Consider the following 24,160-nt stretch of genomic DNA (forward strand, 5'->3'; position numbering starts at 1 on the left):
ATGCTTTTACGGAAGGAGCGGGGGAACTTTTTCAGCCCTAGGGATCATACTTCGTCATAGGCAGCCTTGCAGGGGCCACATGGCACTGGGGGCGGGGCCAGAGCCAAAATGGGCGGAGCAACAGATGTGGCCATTGCACAATAGGCTACATTCCAAGCATCCAGGCAAGCAGCAGACATCATCCCAGTTCAGTGACATAATCCCAGGCAAGCAGAAGCACTTGAGGAGGGAACAGAGCACAGATGGGGAGGGGCTTGGCCTGAGGAGAGTCCTAAGGGCCAGACAGCAAGCCTTGCAGTGCCTGCATTTTGTGGGGAAAGTGCGCTCCAGCCAAAATATAAAATTCCACGTTTGCTAGGTGAGCAAAGGGTTAAGACACATGGAATTCCTGGAAATTCCTAGAAGGCACTCTTGTGAGGTCATAGCCTCTGCTTACCCTGGTGGAAAGGATAACAATAGGAAGATGATTCTTATCACTTACTTCCACCTGGTTCTCATCATGCAGCTATAGGAATTGAACGAAGGGTCTGTGTGTTCCTGAGTGTAGGCGCCATCTTTGATCTAAACCAGAGATGTCCAACTCCCAAAAGACTGCAATCTACTCCCGGGGGGGGGGGGGGAATCTACCCATTTGGGAGGGAGTTCAGATGTGTTGAGCTTTTTTTAGGGAGGCAGGTCAAAGTTGTTGATAAGGATCCCACGATCGACCATGGATCGACCTGTCGATCGCGGTCGACTGGTTGGACACCCCTGATCTAAACCATGTAGTTTGTAATTTAGAAGTATATTTTGGATGATATTTCATTTTTAAAAAAATAATAATTTTTTTTTTGCTTTTCTGTTTTATCGTATCAGCGATGTATACTGTGTTACAGTGGAACACGTGGTAATAAGAAAGAAAAAAAAGAAAAAGTTAGCATAAATATAAAATATACGTATGTGAATTCTAAAGCTCAAGACATAAAAACGAGACTTGGGAAACGGGCTGCTTAGCTCGCCATACCTCTAAAGCGTGCTGGATGTTGTCCTTGTGCCTTCCGGAACGGGAGAAGCTGCTGCTGCTGCTAATGCTGGAAGTGCTGGTCTCGCAAATCTGCTCCCCCAGAAGGCTGTCTTCGGGTAACAAGGTCTCTGCCCACAGCCGGCAAATACCATCAAGGCAGGAAGTAAGCAGCACATTGCAAACAGACCCCCTAAAGGCAATGCAAGAAGGGCTATTGGCACTTGTAGCTTAAAGGTTCATAGAACTGGGGAAAGTATGGAGTGTAAGATGGGTGTCTGAAACGAGACATGGGGCCTGCAGCAAAATGTTGCAGCGTAGCCCTCCCCTCCTAAAAGTTGCTCTGCTCACCTACACTGTTAAATCTATATTCCCTGGCTACTGAGCATGCACAATCCTTATTGGACATGGGGCTGGTTTCTGGGTTCCTCTGAGCATGCCATCACCTTTCTTGCTCCTGACCACTGGTCCTGTTAGCTAGGGATGATGGGAGTTGTAGTCCCAAAACATCTGGAGGGCCAAGTTTGCCTATGCCTGCCTTAGAGGCTCCAATCCTGCCAGCATTCATCAGCTGTGTTTGCTATTAGGAGTGATGCTTCATAATAGCTTCCCAGTGTCCCAACCGTGCTTAGATCTAACCACCAATAAATTATTGCAAAAATGCAAAGAACAGTGGAGCTCATTTCACTCCTTTCTCCTCCCTTCCAGTCCAAACTACCACTCTCTACCCGCCCCGTGCCCCCCCAAAACCCCAAGAACAGCAGCCAGCTCAGGGAAAGCTACTTCTGAAACTGAAGAAAGTTTTCAAAAGCAGTCTCTGGTGCTACATGAGGACCAGCCTTCAACACAGCTTCAGCCATAAAAGTATTTTTTTAAAAAAAAGTAAAATTGCTTTTTTTAAAAAAATGCAACTGGGCTTCCACATGTCCCTTGCATCTGGCTAAGGATGCAATCCTTGCACAAGTGAGACTTATTTCTGAGTAAACATGAATAGGATCTGTAAGGAAGCTCATTGGGCCCTGGGCCTGGGATTCTCTGCATTACTTGCCTAACCTTTCTATACAAGATACAGTGGAACCTCGGTTTTTGAACGTAATCCGTTCTGGAAGACCGTTCAACTTCCAAAATGTTCAAAAACCAAGGATCAATGGGCTGGCTGCAAAGGGGGAGGGGGGAGGAAAAACTCACCTCGGATGCCGTTCGACTTCTGGGATGTGTTCAAAAACGGAAGCAATTACTTCCGGGTTTTTGGCATTCAGGTTCCGAATTGTTCGGCTTCCGAGACACTCGAAAACCGAGGTTCCACTGTAATTCCCTTGCACGGACTCCCTAATTTATAGCATGCAAACTGTAAAATTAATGTGTGACGGGTGCCTATGTTTTTGCACTCAGGTTTGAACCCTTTTTTAGAGGCGGGGAAGGAGGAGCGATTTCAAACCTGGGCATAAACTTGCTTGTGTTTCTCCACGAAAAGCCCGTCACCGATCGAGGATGTGCCAGATACACAAAGGCGAAATGAACAGGCGTGGAGGTCCTTTTCTGTTCCTCACTCTCTTGGGGGAGAAGAGAGGATTTCCAACCAGTCATCGGATACCAGACTTTTAAGAGACAATCATCCTAGACAAACCAACACATAGCAAATTGACAGTGTACGTGCATAATTACAGTTGTGGTTTTTTTTTAAAAAAAACAGCTGCAGGAAATTAGATTAGGGCTGTAGTGATGTGGGAAGGAGGAAGGGCCCTAGCTCAGTTGATGTTCTTGCATGTAGAAGGTCCCACGTTCAATTGCTAGGGTCTGCAGATAGGACTAGGAGAAACTTGCCTGAAACCCTCAACAGATGCTTCCCATCTGTGTAGATACTGCTTCCTATATGGTGGGCACAGCTCAATGCTTCTCCCCCATAATTGAGATCCAACACCAAAATGACAATTGGCCATACAGAAGAAACAAAATATAAATAATATCACCAGTTCTGCCTTGGTTTTGCAGCAGACAAAATGGTCTTCTGAAGACCATTGTTTGCGTTACTGTTATCGTTACCTATGGAATATACCGTCTTTCCCCGAAAGTCAGACATCCCCCCCAAAATAAGACCTACTTCCAGTTTTGCCTCTCGCTGTAATATCATAGAATCATAGAATCATAGAGTTGGAATAGACCACAAGGGCCATCGAGTCCAACCCCCTGCCAAGCAGGAAACACCATCAGAGCACTCCTGACATATGGTTGTCAAGCCTCTGCTTAAAGACCTCCAAAGAAGGAGACTCCACCACACTCCTTGGCAGCAAATTCCACTGCCGAACAGCTCTTACTATATAAGGCACCCCCCCCCCCCCGTAAATAAGACCTCCCCGATAAGGGCTCCCCTGAATATAAGGCCTCCCCGGAATATAAGGCCGCCGAAGCCTGACTCCTCTGGACCATAGCGGAGGGTGCCGCCGTGCAGCTCACTGATTGGCCGCAGCGCAGCCGGAGCTGTTCAGGCAGTGCGAGGTCTCTTTAAATCAGAGAGCCCGTGCCACCACCAGGACAAGCTGCCGCCTGCTGCTTGCTCTGCCCTGGCGGAGTCTGGCTGACTCACAATTAGAGAATAAATGTGTACCGTATTCTTCTTCATGGAAAAATAGGACATCCCCTGAAAATAAGACCTGGCGCATCTTTGGGAGCAAAAATTAATATAAGACACTGTCTTATTTTCGGGGAAACAGGGTACTTTAACAAGTGAACTATCCACAGTAGTGTGTTTGCCAATGTTGCACTTAAAAGGGTTTGGATAACTAATATAAGGTGATGAACACATTAAATGAAAAGTTAATCACTTAACTATTTGGGTGAGATTGAAACCACAGATTACATTGTTCAACACAAGAGGCACAAGGGACGGGTGGTCTTTCTCAACTCTCTTTTTTTCTACCCATGAAGAACCAATAAACCTTGAAGGATCAACGAGAGACAATGAGAATGGGCCTCTCTAGACATTGTCTTAACCTGAGTCAGACCAAAGGTCCATCTTACTCAGCAATTTACACCAGGGTGACCAAAATGAATATATATATAAGGCTACTGGGCGGTGCTTGCTGAGACTGATGGGAGTTGTAGTTCGGCCATGTTTGGAGGGACAACATTCCCCACCCCTGGTCAATACTGACAGGCCAGTGGCTCTCTGGGGTTCCGGCTAAGAGTCTCTCCCAGTCCTTTCTAGATATGCCAGGGATTGCATCTAGAGGTGCAAACTGTTGTTATAAGAATTCTAAGGTCCCAAATATAAACGTTCATAAATTTGCAAGGCAAACACGTAAGTATATAAACCATGTGTCTAAAATAGTACGGGAGAACAATCCTGAAGTCATTTTGACTCTCCCAGTGGCCTCAAATATTTCTCTGCAAGGAGGAAGGAAATGGGAAAGACTCTCCATTGCCTTTTGTCTTGAGGGCGTTACTTGTGTGGGTGAATAGGGTGAGCCTGTGAGCTGGATTCAGGAATTAAACTATTTATCATCACAAAAGAATGGCCGGGCTGGCCAGGTGGAGCAATCAAGTGACCATTATCAGTATCCTGCCAGAAAGGATTTGTGCTGTAGCCTGTCCCCTGTGATGTATTTCTGCTGTAGACCCACCTCCTTCTGTGCTGTACGTATGATGTTTTGGGGGGTGGTCTTGGGCTACAGGGTGGGCAATTTCAAAAGTCTATATAAGGGCTTGCGCACCATTGTTCAGGGTTCCCCTCCCTCCTGCCTGTGGTGAGTGGGGTCCCTGTTGCAACAGTTAATGAAGATCAGGCTTACTAGCTGCCTTGCTTCTCAATATTATCTGGTTGGCCTCTGTTATTTTCTCCTTCCAATAGGGAACCTACTTAAGGACTCTATATGGGCTCTTGGATACCCCATAAGGGAAAAGGAGCAGTTTTTCTTACAACAGTTTTATAACACTGTGGAAGACTGAGGTTGAGTTTAGGACCTTCTGCGAAAAATGCAGACTGATCTACTGGCAGAGAGAGTGTTCCTGGAGCCCAGAGCCCATCGGCTCCAGTCCCTGGCCAGGCTCTGACCTCACAAACAGCTGTGGAATCCTGGGGAATGTTTTGTTTCCTAGGAGATCAGGTGAGTTGCTTGAAAGGATTCCTGGCTAAGCTGAAAGCCCAGTCAGTTGGAGCAGTTAGCAGCCATTCAGATCCCTTCTTCTGTTCTTGTCTTGAAAGCTGTTCAGATGGATTGACTGACTTTCTGGACATCTTCGGTTTTCTACCCCCATGGAACAATGTGCTGCTGGTTGCGCAGAAGGTAAAGTCATGGGAAAGAGGGAAGACATCCTGAAGATTCGTGCCCCCACCACATGCCCAGTTTTTAAAGATGCTCCTTGGTTATTTGACCTTTCTAAATCCCATACTGGATGTTACATGAGCCAGCAATTTCCCCAGGGTGTTTTCTGATGAATTTTGAGTTCCCTTTTTGGTCACCATCCAAATTGCAGCAGAATTACCACCTCCACTCCAAATATTCAGGAGAATGCTCACCCCACCCCCAATCATACCGCCTACAAACAGGATGGGGAATTCTGGGAGATCATTTTTCACTCAACCCCAAGATACACACCATACCTCTGCAGGGCTCCCACCTGCACCCTTGGGTGCTTTCTTCCTCAGCTACATTTCCAGCATCTTGAATTAGTTTCCCAAGTCCCATCAACCCTAGACAGCAGGTCCAGGGGGGCAGGGAGAGGGGGGAGGGGAGTTGGAGTCCTGCAGCAACATCTGGAGGGCGCCAGGTTTGGGGAGGCTTGATGTAGAAAACATCAGGGTAATCGGAAAACATTGGAAGACACAAGATTTGCCCACCCTGGAAGAATGGCAGATGCAACTGATAGACTATATGGAACTGGCAGAAATGACTGGCAGAATCCGAGACCTGGGAGAAGAGATAGTGGAAGAGGACTGGAAGAAATTTAAGGATTACTTGCAAAAGTATTGTAAACTGTATGAATGTTAGAATGATGCAGGATATAAAGACAATATGGCATTAGTGACATAGCTGAAAGGAATATGCAAAAACTGGTTTAAAAGAACAAAGGTGAAGCTAGAATAATATTATGTCAAATTCAAATAACTGATAATAAAGGGAAAAATTGGAGACATAATAGTTGAAATGTATAACATAAAATAAGATTTGAAGGAAGGTGAAGTATTGCTGAATAAGGTTTTGTAAAAGGGAACACAGAAAAGGGAGATGCGAGGGAGTCTGGAAGGAGGGTTTTGAAAACAATATTTAAGAAACTGAATCTTTTTCCCCCCCTCTCTTTTATGTCTTTTTTATGCTCTTTTTTTTTTCTTTCTTCTATTTTGTATGGGGGATTTTCTATTGTACTTTTTCTCTTTTTTGGCTTTTTTGATTGATTGTGATGGTGTTTTTCCTTTTTTGGTTGTGAATGTGAAGTTTGTTTTATTGTCTAAAACTTTAATAAATATTTTATATATATATAAAAAAGAAAACATCAGGGTAATTTAGCATCATAACACTGGGTGACTGGCCAGGAGTTTATTTTGGCCCTGATCAGGTGAAGCCAGAATGAGCTATTTGCTGTCCAATGTGGAAAATGGAGCAAACGGTCTTGCTAGTCATCCTCAGGAGAGCAGCCCTGGGGATCAGCTCTGCACTCTTTGCAAAAAGAGAAATGGGTTATGAAACATGCCTGATGAAATGGTGCATGCTCTAGTTATCTCCCACTTGGACTACTGCAATGCGCTCCACGTGGGGCTACCTTTGAAGGTGACCTCGAAACTACAACTAATCCAGAATGCGGCAGCTAGTCTGGTGACTGGGAATGGCCACCAAGACCATATAACACCAGCCCTGAAAGACCTACATTGGCTCCCAGTATGTTTCCGAGCACAATTCAAAGTGTTGGTGCTGACTTTAAAGCCCTAAATGGCATCGGTCCTGTATACCTGAAGGAGCGTCTCCACCCCCATCATTCAGCCCGGACACTGAGATCCAGTGCCGAGGGCCTTCTGGCGGTTCCCTCATTGCAAGAAGCAAAGTTACAGGGAACCAGGCAGAGGGCCTTCTCGGTAGTGGCGCCTGCCCTGTGGAACGCCCTCCCATCAGATGTCAAAGAAATAAACTACTATCTGACATTTAGAAGACATCTGAAGGCAGCCCTGTTTAGGGAAGTTTTTAATGTTTGATGTTTTATCGCATTTTCAATATTCTGTTGGGAAACCCAGCCAGATGGGTGGGGTATAAATAATAAATTATTATTAAAATGAAACCCATTTACACTAGATAGACTATTAACCTCTGTATGGAGTTTAAGCATGATCATGAGTCAGTGACAATGAGTTCTTTATGAACTACTTTTAATATAACATGCCACCCGTGTAGAGTGTAGTTTGGCCCCAAGAATGAGTTCGCTATGAAGGTTTTATTTCTTCTAATATTTAAAAGGCTGCTGGCTCTTAAAGGCTAGGAAAAAAAGAGTGAGGGGTGCAGGCAACCTCCACTGCACTGACCCGCATTAAAAGCAAGTCACAACTATGCTGCCTAAGCGAAATCACACTTATTCTGGGGTAGAGATGGGGGGAGAAGAGAAGAATTACAGCCTACTCCAACTCCCATGAGCCTCAGCCAGCAGAGCCAATGGTCAGGGGTGCTGGGAGCTGTAGTTCACCAAATCTGGAGGGCTGCAGGTTCCCTAGACTTGAAGTAGCCAGAATAGAAGACACTCCAATTGCTGTTTGTTAACAGTTATAATGCTCAGTTATGATCTGTATACAGGTACAAGCAAATGAATTCTCCAGCAAAACATACAAAGTGAAAATGGGGAACAGTATCTCAAGAAATGGAACATAAATATCTCTCAGCCACATTTTAGTTAATGGCCAGCCTGCTTAATACACACACAGAACTGATATGATGTCTGGCAATAGAAAAGCCATTTTGAAGTCGTAAACCACAAATCATAGATTTACATCCACAACTGATCTGGCACAAATAGTACCTTAGGGATCGCTTTAGCTGTCTGCCCGCCCCCCCAAAACAAATTAATTTTGCAGCTAAGGTTAGGAATCGCTGAGAAGATGGAAGCTAAGGTCATTATGTTGATCATATGAAATGATTATTAGATTGCATTTGCCAAAGAGATATTTAGTGCCCTTTGATACATCAAGTCACTTTTTTCTTAAAGACAGATGCTCAGGGGTCTAGTGTCGCCCCCCCCCCTTAATCCATCCTCCTGCCCCATCTTCTGCATTCCATATTCAGGCCACAGGCCCACTGAAAATATATATATATATATATATATATATATATATATATATATATATATATACACACACAGGTTTTGGTGTCCTCGGGTGTCTTCCCGTGTAAAAGTTGGGGTGTCTAGGCGACGTTTCGACGAGGTCTCACTCGTCATCTTCAGGCTGGTGCTTTCGGCTTCTTGTTACTGGAACAGAGCAGGATCTCAGTGTTTGAGTTCCTATAAATACTGTTGAGGGGTGTGGTGTATAGCCTCCAATGTTCTGGGCCGAGAGGAAGTTCCCAGGCTAGTGTGCCTTTTCTTCTTTTGTTCCTTAGTTGCTTGAGGGATATCTTGAGTGATTTCTTGAGTGATATCCTTCACAAAGTTCAAGAGGTCAAGACACAAAGGCTTTAGCAACTAATCCACACCTAATGACCCACCTAAGTGGTACTCAGGATATCACTCAAGAAATCACTCAAGATATCCCTCAAGCAACTAAGGAACAAAAGAAGAAAAGGCACACTAGCCTGGGAACTTCCTCTCGGCCCAGAACATTGGAGGCTATACACCACACCCCTCAACAGTATTTATAGGAACTCAAACACTGAGATCCTGCTCTGTTCCAGTAACAAGAAGCCGAAAGCACCAGCCTGAAGATGACGAGTGAGACCTCGTCGAAACGTCGCCTAGACACCCCAACTTTTACACGGGAAGACACCCGAGGACACCAAAACCTGCATACCTATACCCGTGAAAATCTACGAAAGCATATATATATATATTATATATACACACCCACGGGGTATAAATAAAAAATAATTATTATTATTGTTATGATGATGATGATGATGTTTCCCATGCATTTTCCTTGTATGGCATTCCCTTTGATTATATCAATTTTTATTGCCTTTTCTTAAAAATTAAGGGAGTTCTTAGATCAGTGGAACAGCATACGTGTTGCATGCACAAGGGCCCCAATCCCTGGCATTTCCAGTTAAAGGAGATCAGGCAGCAGACTGGGAGAGACCTCTGCCCTGAGGAGCTTCCAGATTTAGCTGTACCCAAATCAATGCCATTCAATTTTAAGTTGGAAGTGGAATAGCAACTCTGCTTCCAGACTTCTAACACACTGTGACCAAGGGGGCAGTGTTGGAGGAAAGGTAGTTTTCATTGGGACAGTTGTGTATGTGTCCACCCCCCACCCTGCATCCGCACACATACGCACTGCAATTTAGAGGGGGAAGAAAATAGTCACAGCTAGAAGAGCATTGCTACACAGAAAGGGAATGGCTAAAGTGAGAGAGCTGACTGCTTGAGGTAAAAAACAGACAATACAGATGGAACTGACTAGAGCAGGACTTTCCAAGCTTGGGTCTTCAGTTGTTTTGGGACTACAGTTCCCATCATCCTTGACCACTGGTCCTGCTAGCTGGGGATGTTGGGACTTGTAGTCCAAAAACAGCTGGAGACCTAAGTTTGGGAAACTCTGGTCTAGACCAGCCTTTCTCAACCTATGGGTCCCCAGATGTTGTTGAACTACAACTCCCATCACCCCTAGCTAGCAAGGCCAGAACTCAGGGATGATGGGAGTTGTAGTCCAACAACATCTGGGGACCCACAGGTTGAGAACCGCTGGTCTAAAACATCTGGAGGGCTGAGTTTGCCTATGCCTGGTCAACGGCATGTGGCTATTCCACAATATTTGCTCGTGTGGAAGCAGCTTAAGACCCTAGGGAATGGTTACCGATCAGAGCAGATGGGCTAGAGAAGGGTAGCCAACTTGTGGCTCACCAGATTTAGCTGGCCAACAATTCCCATAATCTCTGACCACTCTGCCACTCTGGCTGGGGATAATGGAATCTGGAGTCCAGCAACACTTGGAAGGCCACAGGATAGTCTACCCTGAGCCAGATGGACAAATGATTTGACAGCACAAGGCTACTCCTTATAGCTTTGCAAATTTTCCTTTGGATAACAGCAACTTGCTGAGGAGCAAGTTTCCACCCTTCCTTTTCACCTCTCTTGAAACGCTTTCCTATAATGCTTCTTCCTGATCATTTTCCTGCACCCCTGACAACTGGAGAATACAGAGCTTTACCTACAAGCACTGTCCGAACTCTTCCTCTCTCTTGGTTTTCCATTCATTACATTCTCACCAGGGAAGATATGATTTGGCTACAGCATACCTGGTTCTCAAGTTTAGCTACCCTCTTCTAATAACTTGATATTCCCTGATCTTAGCCAAAATGCTAAGAAACAATTACACTTTTTATATTGGGAACATGGCTTGGGAATGAAGTTAGGATAATAAATTATTAGAAGAGATTGCAGAGCTCTCAAAGTACTATCTGAAAGTAATAAATCCTAAAGGGGTTTTTTTTGGGTGGGGTGGAGAGGAAGGACAATACAATCATCTCTGCAGAGACCCAATTAAACAAACAATATGTTTTAGCCAGATGTAGTGCCGCAATCACCAATCTAAACCAAATTGAGCCACAATGCAAGAATTAAAATGGCAACCGTCTCTGGCACAGGCAGAAAATGGCTTCCAAGACCATCTGCTTCAGTTACTTAGTCACAGACCTCTGGCGCTGCACACAATGGGGCAAAACAGATGGAGATCGATGGAAACGAAAGAGCCTTTGACAACCTCCTGCTACATCACTTACTACTAACCAAATTCTGAATTAAATGTAATATTGAGAACATAAGAGGTGGCCAGCAGTCCACTTTGTCCAGCACAAAGTCTCACAGTGGCCAACAGCTGCCTATGAGAAGCCTACTAAGGGAACTGTTTTGTCTTAATGGACATGTCTAATGTAGGCCTATTAATTTGAGTGGGTCGACTCTGTATAGGCCCCACCTGCACTATACATATAAAGCAGTACTGTACCACCCTAAATGCTCATGGTTTCCCTCAGAGCCCATGACGCTGGACAAAACACCTGCCTCAGGCGGCAGAACTGTGAGAGGCCAAACTACGCCAAATTCTCATTTTGCCTCAGGTGGCGAGCCTTGAAAGGAGACCCCCTATCCCTCCCCCCCCCCATGAGCTACAATTTCCAGACTGGATTAACAATCAACCCCTCTTTCCAGGAAACTCTGGGAACTAACTCCATGAGGGATGTCCAAACATCACCTTTAAAAAAACTACAGCTCCCAGAAACCTTTTGGGGAAAACCGTGACTGTTTAAAGATGCACGATGCTGCTTCAAAGGTATGGTGCAGATGGGGACTTAACTGAGTACAAATAGAATTGCAACTATATAATAACTCACAAAATAATAATAATAATTATATCCTGCCCTCCCCAGCCGAAGCCGGGCTCAGAGCAGCTAACGACAATAAAAGTAACACCATTTACATAAAATCACAATCAATTAATTGAAATACATTCTAAAATCAATTCATTCTAAAATCAATTCAGAATCAAATGCTCATTAATTGTATCAGGGTGTACTTAAGTACAAGGGACGGTAGAAAACTCAGTTGCATCTACTGGCAGATAACTGGATTTGCAGTAGATCAGGAAGCAAAGGGCTTTTAGAATCCCGGATCTGTGTAGTAACTTAACCAATATAAAGGCACAGCTTATCCAGGTCAGCTAGTGTATGGCTTGTGGATGCTGTGAGCAACTGGATCTGACAAGTCACTGGCCATTATTTGGTTCCCGTCGGTAGTCCTCACTGTTCTAATAAAAATCAAAAGCCAGCCCCACAAACCTGAAGTCTGTGCATTTAAAACAACCAACTGCAGCAAATTATTTAATCCTTGAGGGTGGGGGTGGGGACACTGCTAAGACAGAATCACTTCGAACGACAACAAAAGACAAGGAGCTAAAAATAAAATGAAAATCCAGGGATCCAAAGCTTTGAATGAATAATCCAATATACATTTGAAAATTCTTTTAATTGAGATTAAATCACCCAACATGGAGAGAATGGTGAAGTGTGGGACACAGGAGACCACAGTTCAAATCCTACTTAGTTGTGAAGGTCACTAGGTGACCTCAGGTCAGAAGAATGGTTTAAACTGGTACCCACCCCAAGCTTTTCAGACCCAAAGCCCACCTGTAGTCACAACCTGGACTATGGAAGCCGCTTAAGTATGGGTTTTAAAAAATATTATTTTAATGGCACAGATGCAACTTCATCTCCTCCCTTTCCTATCCCACTCTCTTTCTCAGCACGGTCCCGAGGTCAGTATCAGAATGGAAAATATGATTTGCACCCAGAAGATCCTAAGTTCATCTCCCTGACATCTCAAATCAAAATGATCAGGGGCAGATAAGCCATGCATATTGATGGTGATGAACAGATAAATAAATGAAAAGGCAAAGGCCTGAGACCAAGGAGACCTATTAGAGTAGTCAATACTGAGCTGGGTAGACAAATAATCTAACCTAGCATATGACAGCTTCCTATGTTTCTCTTCCTTTCCTGGGGTTAGGGCCCTTCGGTTCCATCAGGGTTTGGCACGGTATGGCAGCCCTGGACACAAGAAGGAGAAGGAACAGATTGGGGAACTAGAAGGTGGGCCCCCCAGGGATGGGGCAGGACTTGTTGCTGAGAACCGGGTGCTGGCTCCATAGGTGGGATCAGAGACACCTGTCCAGACGGTCATAGGTGTGCAGAACTATGGGGAGACAGTCTGGTGTTTGAGCTTGCCCTGCCTCGTCATTCAAAACTGGGCAGGGAGAGTAGTGTCAAGTGTCAGGACTCTTCCTTTTGGTTATGAACTTGTTGCCTTGCTCACGCACCTTGGTGTTCCGACTTCTGGACCTTATGCTTGCTGATAAGCCTGTACTAATATTAGCCTGTGGACTGCAAGAAAATCAGACCTATCCATTCTTAAGGAAATCAGCCCTGAGAGCTCACTGGAAGGACAGATAGTGAAGCTGAGGCTCCAATACTTTGGCCACCTCATGAGAAGAGAAGACTCCCTGGAAAAGACCCTGATGTTGGGAAAGATGGAGGGCACAAGGAGAAGAGAACGACAAAGGACGAGATGGATGGACAGTGTTCTCGAGGCTACCAGCATGAGTTTGACCAAACTGTGGGAGGCAGTAGAAGACAGAAGTGCCTGGCGTGCTCTGGTCCATGGGGTCACGAACCCCATGGGGACACGACTAAACAACAACAACAACAACATTAGCCTGAAGGAATATATCTCCCTCACTAGCAAGTAAGAGTCACTGGGTTTGGGATGGGAGTCTGACATGTCTCTTAAAAGACAGTAAGTCTAAGGCAAAGGACAGCAAAAGCATCTTGATGCGGCTGGTGCAGCATTCCTTAGGCTGCAGCTAGATCCAATTTTGGTTCCTGACTCATTAGCTGAAGACCAGTGCATAAGATGTTATATGGCTATTCCCTGTTAGATATGCGAGGAAACAATTCTATTTTACTAAGCAGAGTTAATACAATTCCTGGCACACTCCAGAAGTGCAATTCACTTTCTTTCTCATCCTTACCTTTCCGGCCGTGGCAAAATATTCACCATCTGGGGACCATTCCATCAGATGTACAGACACGGCCGTTCTGAAGAGCAAAGCAAGAGAAAAGAATGCAGTTCTCCACTGAAGGGGAATTTACTTTTTTATGGACACAGCTATGGCAGCCTAAGGTTATTCTGACCATTGACATCTCGTTACACATACAGGAGAAGTTCGCTAAAAATACTTTAATTGCCGTATGGCAACGATGAGTAACCTGTGGCCCTCCAGGTGCTGTTGAACTACAATTTCCACCATACCTGATCACAGACTATTCTGGCTGAGACTGATGGGAGCTGGAGCCCACAACATCTGGAGGACCACAGGCAACATCTGCCACACATCTCTGCTGCATGGCATTACTAACTTTAAAGAGCCAATTGTATTATTGAAGCAGGATCAAGGGTTTTGGCACTCTCAGCGAAGCAATGAAATGGTCTCCATCCCTTTAGCAACCCTGAGGCCTCATAACTCATATTTTTAGTGTTTATCTGTGACTGTTGTCGCATTCTCTGTAAAAAAAGAAGAATCTCATGTCAGCGTTCAGTATGAGCTGCCTGAACCAAATATGCTTGCACCCTGGATTTTGCAGCAACATGAAGCCAACTCCCAGATACACAAAAGAGGCACAATGTTTTCTGGCTCTATACCACCATTGTTAGGCACGATGTTGTGAGCATTGTTTGAAATGAAAAGAAGACTGCATCTTGAGGGGAAACAACTATTGACTATAACAGAACTCCGTGGCTAGGCAAAACACTTTGGAACAGAGGATTCCAAAGCTGGCAGAGGATTGTTTTGAACCAAGTTCTTCTCACAGTAGACCCACTGAAATCAATGAAGCTAAGCTAACTCTGAGGACTAGAGCTGAATACTGCTAAGAACCTCATATGATCCTATAGACCAGAAACAAATTTTAACATTTTCTCCCCTCTCTTGAGAAGCATCGCTTCCAGTTTAGCATAAGCCACAGTTTGACAACCAGCCAATTTGAACATGACAGCACTTATCCCACCCTAAAATTGGAAATCCACTTCAATCTGTGGTTTCTAATTCCGGTTTGGAGGGCATAGTTTGTTGATTCAGACGTCCCTGTAAACAATGGTTTGCGCTAAGCAAAAGAGTGGAAGGGAATCTGCATCCATTAGGGAGAAGAGGAAGCATGCAAGCCCACAGCTCAAATCCAATCCCCAGTTGTCTGAACCAACTAGAGATTTGTTGTGTTCAGTTATGCTTCCCTGGAAGAATAAGTCAGTATGGTTTGGAATGCACTGGAGACTTTGCACCTAACAAATGTGCATATATACAGAGAAGCTTGTTGCTACTCTGAACTTAGAGCATAAAAACAAGCAGCTCATTAAAAAGCATATATGGCTTTTTAATAAGCTGCATATATAAAAATAATTTCAGGTTCCAAGAGCGATTAGGGATGGGACTGTAAGATGTCCCTGCCTTTCCTCCATAATCATAAAGGTAAAGGTAAAGGACCCCTGACAGTTAAGTCCAGTCGCAGACGACTCTGGGATTGCGGCGCTCATCTCGCTTTACTGGCCAAGGAAGCCGGCGTTTGTCCACGGACAGTTTTCTGGGTCATGTGGCCAGCATGACTAAGCCACTTCTGGCGAAACCAGAGCAGCGCACGAAAATGCTGTTTACCTTCCCGCCAGAACGGTACCTATTTATCTACTTGCACTTTGATGTGCTTTTGAACTGCTAGGTTGGCAGGAGCTGGGACCGAGCAACGGGAGCTCACCCCGGCATGGGGAATCAAACCGCTGACCTTCCGATTGGCAAGCCCAAGGCTCAGTGGTTTACACCACAGCGCCACCCACGTTCTCCATAATCATACTCTCACACAAACTTACTTGCAGTGCCAGACACATTTCCAGTCGCTTAGAACAGGGTGGATTTTATCCTCTTTGAGCTCTAAGTCAGGATCATCTTCCTCCTCCTCTTCTAGGATATCACTAGATGGAGGGGCCCATAACTGCAAATGATCTGTTGCAGTCAGCAGCCGGTTACCTGGAAGAAATGGATATTTAAGCAAAGTAGACAGCAATATTTGGCCTACATGCATTTTACCTTCTACTGCTTCTTCCAACATTTGTGAATGAAAATATGGGGCTGGGGAATCGTGGAGGACAGAATTCTCCTCCACAAAGACTATTGCACTAACATAAGCATCTGCTTTTGTTACTGTCGGCATTATTATATTCAAGACAGTTCCATGTGCTAGGGCTGTTTGTGAGCTGACCCCGCCCCAAAAAAAGACACTTAAGAACGTAAATCGAGCCTGAAGAATAGAGAAGAGACACTCTTCAGAATATTAGGGGCAGGGGAAGTGTGGCTATGTTTTTTGCAGTCTTCAGATGAGAACTGGACCATGTGAAAAATGAACATAAGATTTTTAGCTGCAGTTTATTCATTTTCAGCTTTGTATTTTTGTTATAAAAAAGTGCACCTAGACATTCTGCTGTTGGCCCATAACCTACGTTTAAGGTACCATTTAGCTCCTGGTTTTCATATCTCGGTTTCTAACACTGGTCCCCTCTTATTTGGCATACCTCTAAACTAAAAAGTCCCAGATGCTGCAGCCTTTTTTCATAGGGGAATCACTCCATTCCCTGGATCAATCTGACTGCTCTTTTCTAAACTTTTTTCCAGCTCTACAGTATCTGCTTCGAGGTGAAGCGACCAAAACTGTGCACAGTATTCCAAATGCAGTCTTACTGTTGTTTTGTACAACAGCATTATGATATTGGCAGTTTGATTTTCAACTGCTTTCCTAACGAACGGAATAGCACACTAGAGGGAGGCAAAAGTACCTTGATAATATTAGAGGAAATAACAAAAGATTCCCCCTGAAGAAGATCCCTCACAGTAACAAGCTGCATAGCCACAAAGCGCATTAGGAAGTGGGAATTGACTTAATGTTGACTTCGTATTACCTTGAGGATCCCATGCTAGGTTGAAGGTCATAGAACTGAGGAAAAACTGCCCTGTCTTCAGCCATTGGCACTTCAGTTGCTGCAGTGCAAACATTACAGAGTTAATTCCTAGGGGGCACAAAACACACCACACAGGACAGGAGCAATCTTTTCTTCACATAGCTATAAACTGACATTTCATGGGTTGTTTTTTTTAAAAAAAATATTCATTTGACGTGATTAAGCAGTTACTTTTGCTGTCAAACAGCATTCTTCAAGGGTGACAATTAAAACCAGTAACACGCCCCAAATTATGCACTTTTCAAATAACAGATCACAGCCATGGCTGTGGCATAAACACAGGCAACAAATTTGCTTGCACCCCTGCTGTTCTGCATGAATAGCTGATTCATTAAAGAAGAGGAGGGAAGTTATTTTGTGTCCCATGCCTTCATTACAAAGAGCAAAACTAAAGACCTGCAACAGGGAGAGGGGTTCTTCTCATGTACAAAACAATGTATTTCTTTTAAAAAATAATAATAAATACATTCTATTTATTCAACGATGAGACATGTTAAGACCACCAAACAATGGAAATTAAACTTAATACATCCTTTACAGCACACGTGGGCAACCTCCTGTCTGCGGGTTAACCGTGCCCCCGGGGGTGAGGTCCAATTTGGCCCATGGTGCCATTTTCCTCCAACCATGCCCATCGAATGACATTTCTAGGTGAAACTGGCAGAAACTATGACATAATAATAATGATAATAATAATAATAATAATAATAATAATAATAATAATAATATTTATACCCCGCCCTCCTCAGCCAGAGAGCTGGGCTCAGGGTGGCTAACACCAATAAAATTTCAGTAAAAACAGAAGAAGAAAAAAGGGGGGGGGAAACAATTTAAAATACAGGTTGAAATGCAATTTATAATGCAGTCTCATTTTAAAAGTCAAAACCATAAGGGGAGGGAAACATAAGGGTCAGACTGAGTCCAAACCAAAGTCCAGATGGAACAGACATGGTGGTAGAGAGTGGAAGGGCTGGGGAGGCTTGCCTGTCAGTTCCAGGAGACAGCAGTGGAGGCTGCCCCCTCAAATTCAGTCTGACCTCAACCAGCCCTCACCTGCCTGCTTCCTTCCTTCCTTCCTTGCAGGCAGCCCAGGCTGTTCCCCTGCCTGTCAGCTTCCTCCTCCTCCTTAGTCTCAGCCATGAGTAGGCAAACTAAGGCCCGGGGGCCAGATCTAAATGCAGCCCACGGACGGTCCGGGAATCAGCGTGTTTTTACATGAGTAGAATGTGTCCTTTTATTTAAAATGCATCTCTGGGTTATTTGTGGGGCATAGGAATTGGTTCATTCCCCCCCCCCCAAAAAAAAATATAGTCTGGCTCCCCACAAGGTCTGAGGGACAGTGGACCGGCCCCCTGATGAAAAGGTTTGCTGATCCCTGCAGCGTTGCCCTTACAGAACTCAGCAGAGATGTAGGATAGGAGCAAAACTAGCAAAACACTGAGATCCAGCACCAAGGGCCTTCTGGCGGTTCCCTCATTGCGAGGCTACAGGGAACCAGGCAGAGGGCCTTTTCGGTAGTGGCGCCCGCCCTGTGGAATGCCCTCCCATCAGATGTCAAAGAGATAAACAACTACCTGACATTCAGAAGACATCTTAAGGCAGCCCTGTTCAGGGAAGTTTTTAATATTTAACACTGTACTGTTTTTAATACTTGATTGGGAGCCGCCCAGAGTGGCTGGGGAAACTCAGCCAGATGGGCGGGGTATAAATAATAAATTATTATTCTTATTATATTCATTAGCTCCGACTCCACCACCTACGGTTGGCCTCCCTGTCTTCTGCTAACAGCTAGGAATGATGTTTACCTGCTCCAAGATAAACAAAAAAAGTGGATTTTATATCACATAATAAATACTTACACAATTTCTCTTATGAGAATTCACCCCAAGGGGCTCAAAAATGCACACGGCATTTCCATAAGAGGCTGCAATCTAGAACAGATTGAGTGAAGAAGTTAGTCATTTAAAAAAATTTTAACTGTGAATATTTTACTATTTATAGATAGCAATGCATTTATCAGAGTGTTATGTACAAGGACAGATTCAGGGGAAAAGTAAATTTATACGAACATCGCTTGGCTCTTGTACCAGACGCTAGATTTCAAGGGATATGCTACAATGAACCACATTCTGTTTATTTAAAAAGAAAAAAGAAAGAAAGAAAGAAAGAAAGAAAGAAAGAAAGAAAGAAAGAAACTATTCTTTACATGTGTAATTTCCAGAATGACTGCCAGTAGCGTATCATAAAAGGCCAAATTGTGCTCAATTCATAAAACAGAGTAATTTATTTAACTGTTAATTAATTCATTAAAACTGATATGATTTGCCAATTAAAACTTCTTAAGGCAGGGTGCAGCCTTAAAGTTTTAATTCCTATATTTAAAATTATTTATTTATTTTTAAAAAGAACACTTTCCTGTCTCCCACTGCTCAAAAGTTCTGAAAACCAGGGGTTCCCAAACTGAGGTGTGTGGACCACCCAGAGTCTGCGAGCTACATTCAGGTGGTCTGCGGCATATCTGTGAAGAACATTTCCAATTTGAATTCCATAGAATTCTTTGGAATTCAAATTGCAATGCAATCAAATAACATACAAGGGGGGGAAAAGCAATAAAGCTGCTGTTAAAAGCATCCAGCATCCAGCACAGTGAATTTAAAATTGCTGCAAGAGGCAGAGAAAAATCATAAAGTGGTCTGCCAAGATCCTCAGCAGTTTTCAAGTGACCCATGGGCGGAAAGTTTGAGAACCAGTGCTCTGAAATCCTTACCCTTCCTTGCTGGGAGCACTCCACGCAGCTGACTTGTATGTTTCCATGCTTAGCACCAGGAATAATTTGCACACATTCAAAGTCATTTGCCAGGATAACAATATCGCATCCGGAGCCGTATGCCTAAAAAGAAATGTGTCAAAAAGGATTTCATTATTTTTTGTTTTTCAATTACCGCACTGTACACATGTGTATTTTCTGTTTAACCTGGTTACAACCTCCCCGCCCCAAATCATCACAGGAAGTAGAAATATCAACAATACTACTGTTTTAACACCGCCATTAATTTATGTTTCAGTACGGTAACCTGGTGCATGTATGTCAGTCTGTTGTACCCAAAAAGACCCACAAACTGATGGTACCTTAAAAGGCTAACAAATTAATTATGACATTATGTAAGGAAGTCAATCCTAAATGTTGGAGGGGATGCACAAAGGAACAAATTTCCATATGCGGTGGTGTTGTGACATTATCTAATCCTTCTGGAATGCTGTCTTCAACGAAATAAGCTTGATATACAACAAAACAATTGAAATGTCCCCTGCACACCCCTACTTGGGCTTAGGATCCCATCTGCTCACAATTATCCTAAAGATGACCTCTTAGCCTTTTCATGGATGGCTGTTTGTATGGAGATAGCTAGATGTTGGAAAACTGATGATGGGCTGAACATTGATTCTTGGTATAACAGAGTACGGTCAATAGCATTGGCTGAGAAACTAACATGCCAGGTGAGAGCTGAAAAGGGCAAACACAATCCTTTTATAACATATGGCAAATGTTTATGGAATTCATAAATTGTTCAGACCATGGCAAGAATCCACCCAAAACTCATGGGAAAATGTGGTGTGATCTCTTAGAGGAATCAAATGAAACTTTAACACATGACATGATAAAAGTCTGTAATTTTATAGTTATTTGTTTACTGTCGTAAACAATAGTTTTCTCAAAAAATTCCTTCTGTACCATGAAAATAAATAAAAACAGTATGTAAAAAAATTAATTATGCCATTCACTAATCCCCCTTCTTTGTGCAAAAAGAAACTCCAAACTCTATTTATTTAGAAAAAAATTATATACTGCTGTATTGTATATCATAGTGGTTTAAAAGGTAAAGGTACCCCTGACCATTAGGTCCAGTCATGGACGACTCTGGGGTTGTGGCGCTCATCTCACTTTATTGGCCGAGAGAGCTGGTGTTTGTCCCCAAACAGCTTGTGGCCAGCATGACTAAGTCGCTTCTGGCGAACCAGAGCAACGCACGGAAACGCCGTTTACCTTCCCGCCGGAGCGGTACCTATTTATCTACTTGCACTTGACGTAGAATCATAGAATCATAGAGTTGGAATAGACCACAAGGGCCATCGAGTCCAACCCCCTGCCAAGCAGGAAACACCATCAGAGCACTCCTGGCATATGGTTGTCAAGCCTCTGCTTAAAGACCTCCAAAGAAGGAGACTCCACCACACTCCTTGGCAGCAAATTCCACTGTCAAACAGCTTTTACTGTCAGGAAGTTCTTCCTAATGTTTAGGTGGAATCTTCTTTCTTGTAGTTTGGATCCATTGCTCCGTGTCCGCTTCTCTGGAGCAGCAGAAAACAACCTTTCTCCCTCTTGTATATGACATCCTTTTATATATTTGAACATGGCTATCATATCACCCCTTAACCCCCTCTTCTCGTGCTTTTGAACTGCTAGGGGGGCAGAAGCTGGGACCGAACAATGGGAGCTCACCCCGTTAACAGTTAAAAGCAAGTTAAAAGCCAAAAGGAAATTTTAAATGAACAGCAATAGACCGGTGTGTGTGTGTGTTGTACTCTTAATTGCCTGCATAGGTCCGGCGGCGTTTAAAAGTTGGCACAGAAGGCGTCTGCTGAATCTCTTTTGGCAAGATCTTCCACAGACCTGGGCCAATGGCTCTGAAGGTTCAGTTTCTCCCCTTGTCTATGCATTACAAATTGTAAACCTAAAGACCAACTACTTTGCAAATTATTTTGGGTGATATTCAAATACTGGTTCCATCAGTGGAACTCCCCCTCCCTCACCAGATCTGCTCTGGCAAGTTGGGGGAACCCCCAGAACAGATTTAGGGAACACAAAGGGGGAGGAGAAGTGGAGAAGTTCCACTGCACAAGTGGAAATCCTTGTGCATAAAGGAACGAGTTTGCTGGATAGCGCCATTTGCATGTTATTATGATTAGCAACAGAACTGTACTTTCTCTCCCAAGGATCTTTCTCTTCCCATCTGCCAATCTATCGTTGCAGAGCTTCAGAAGGAATTGCATCCAATATTGCGACTTGACATGCATATACTGTCATCTAGCAAATCTGCCGTGAGGCACACAAAGGGCATCCGGCAACAGATAGTCAACCCCCTCACCCTGAAGGAGACACCATACAGCCCAGGGGTAGGATACCTTTATAAGCCCAAGAGCCTCATTTCCCCATAGGCAACCTTCTGGGGGTCACATGGCAGTGGCAACTGTGGGTGGAGCAACAGTCACGTCTCTTATCATTGTACAGTAGACAATACTTAAGCGATACAAAAGTCTGAGTTTTTATCACTTACCTACATACCACAAGTCTCTCCATTCTCCATCCAGGGGAATGAGAGGTGTGTGACATCAAGATGCATGCCAGCTGGGCAGAAACCCCCGGGGAGGGTGCAGAGCAGGGCCATTGAGGGGCATAAAAAAGGTAAAGGGACCCCTGACCATTAGGTCCAGTCGTGACCGACTCTGGGGTTGCGGCGCTCATCTCACTTTACTTGCCGAGGGAGCCGGCATACAGCTTCCAGGTTATGTGGCCAGCATGACTAAGCCGCTTCTGGTGAACCAGAGCAGTGCACAGAAACACCGTTTACCTTCCCGCCAGAGTGTTACCTATTTATCTCCTTGCACTTTGACGTGCTTTCGAACTGCTAGGTTGGCAGGAGCAGAGACTGAGCAACGGGAGCTCACCCCGTCGCGGGTATTCGAACCGCCGACCTTCTGATCGGCAAGTCCTAGGCTCTGTGGTTTAACCCACAGCACCACCCGCGTCCTTATTGAGGGGCATAGCCTACAGATAATGCTTGGAATTTCCAGACCCAAGCTCCAAATTTAAACACGGGCAAGTTCTAGTTTTGTGATGCCCAACACCACAATCTGAGGATCTGCAGAGTCTGAACAGCATCACTTACAGCAGCTCTCCCTAACCTGGTGCCCTCCAACTCCCATCAGCCTCCGCTAGCATGGCCAATGATCAGGTGATGCATTGAGTCTCTGGGTTTGAGGTCCCTCATCACCGATACTATGCCCAATGATCTCTGGCTACAACTTACTTGCTCCTCTTTGCAGCCCCACCCCATAAATAAGCCACTGGTGAACATGTCAGGAAAAAAGATCCCCACCCATTCATATGCAGTTGCTCATTTGAATGTAAAGTAGTGCCGCACACTGATGTGTATGCAAAAGTCTGCCTTGTACACATCGTACTGCCTCCATTTTCTCCAGAATTCCCTGGAGCAAGCAGCAGAATGAAAATATTGGACTTCTCCATGATGTTTCAAAATGTACTGAGAGAAAAGGAGAGAAGGTAATTTATCACCTGTGAATTAATGGAATATTTTATGGAGAGAGGAGCCCTGCTTCCATGATTCCCAAAGGTTTGCAGCTGCAAAAACAGGATGGTGGACTAGATGGGCCTTGGGCCTAATCCAGCAGGACTCTTCTTATGTATAACTTGGGTCTTATTAAACTACAGCATTGTTATTTTCTGTATATGAGAAAAGTCTGCTTCCACTGACATTCTTCCACTAGATGTTCTCTTCCAAGTTATTACGTGTATTATCTTTAATATGCCACTTACCTGCAGCGACCATATTTCTGGGTAAATCTCATTACAGTAAAGATTTTTCTAAAGAAAAGGTGATAAAAAAGAAATACCCTTTGCTACAAGCATCTAAGCTCCTGACCATCAGAGCTAAACAATGGTATCCTTTCCCAGCTGCAATATCCTCTCTTTGGGAAGTTCAGAGAGTAAAAAGATAAACAGAAAGAACAAAACATCTTTGGGTGTAAAGAAAAGAAGAAGAACTGTTGTATGATGAATTGCTTTTTATTTTTATTTTTTTAAAAATAGCCATAGATTTTGAGCACACTGCTTCACTGATGCCTGATATTAAAACAAGATGAACAAGTAGGTTAACACCCCTTTCATACCTTTATCTCTCAAAGGCACTAGCAAAGGTGTTGCTAGATAGCCAGCACATCCCATCCTAATAATCATTAATCAACCTTGAAATTAAGCTCTTGCCTGGGGCACTCTGTTTGAGGGACAAAGCACCCCGCTGCTCCCCCAACAGGTAAGGAGAAGGGAGAGCAGCACACAGTAGCCGTAACAATGCAATACTGTTTCCAGCGTATTGACCAGGCTTCCTCAAACTCGGCCCTCCAGATGTTTTGAGACTACAATTCCCATCATCCCTGACCACTGGTCCTGTTAGCTAGGGATGATGGGAGTTGTAGTCCCAAAACATCTGGAGGGCCGTGTTTGCTTATGCCTGGTATTGATCCAGGAGAACTGTATACTAAGGTAACACAACAGCTCTGCCTTTGGAGCCAACAGCCTAGAGCTCTCAAAAGGAATAAAGATTGCAGAACTACCCTGCTGGA

The 24,160-nt window shown here is 44.2% G+C and overlaps 1 protein-coding gene across 4 annotated transcripts in view; it reads right to left on the minus strand.

Moving 5' to 3' along the window:
- Positions 1-24,160, minus strand: part of DMXL2 (Dmx like 2) — a 113,615-nt gene that overhangs the window by 76,430 nt on the left and 13,025 nt on the right. For all 4 annotated transcript variants that reach the window (XM_077918492.1, XM_077918491.1, XM_028705439.2 and 1 more), the window contains exons 2-8: positions 19,506-19,628; positions 18,598-18,669; positions 16,679-16,757; positions 15,596-15,752; positions 13,710-13,776; positions 2,439-2,617; positions 1,004-1,193 (exon numbers count right to left, since the gene is read on the minus strand). In XM_077918492.1, coding sequence (XP_077774618.1) covers positions 1,004-1,193; positions 2,439-2,617; positions 13,710-13,776; positions 15,596-15,752; positions 16,679-16,757; positions 18,598-18,669; positions 19,506-19,628 — 867 coding nt within the window. The remainder of the gene's footprint in view (positions 1-1,003; positions 1,194-2,438; positions 2,618-13,709; positions 13,777-15,595; positions 15,753-16,678; positions 16,758-18,597; positions 18,670-19,505; positions 19,629-24,160) is intronic.

The sequence above is a fragment of the Podarcis muralis genome, chromosome 14, assembly GCF_964188315.1.
Source record: "Podarcis muralis chromosome 14, rPodMur119.hap1.1, whole genome shotgun sequence".
Lineage (NCBI taxonomy): Eukaryota > Metazoa > Chordata > Lepidosauria > Squamata > Lacertidae > Podarcis > Podarcis muralis.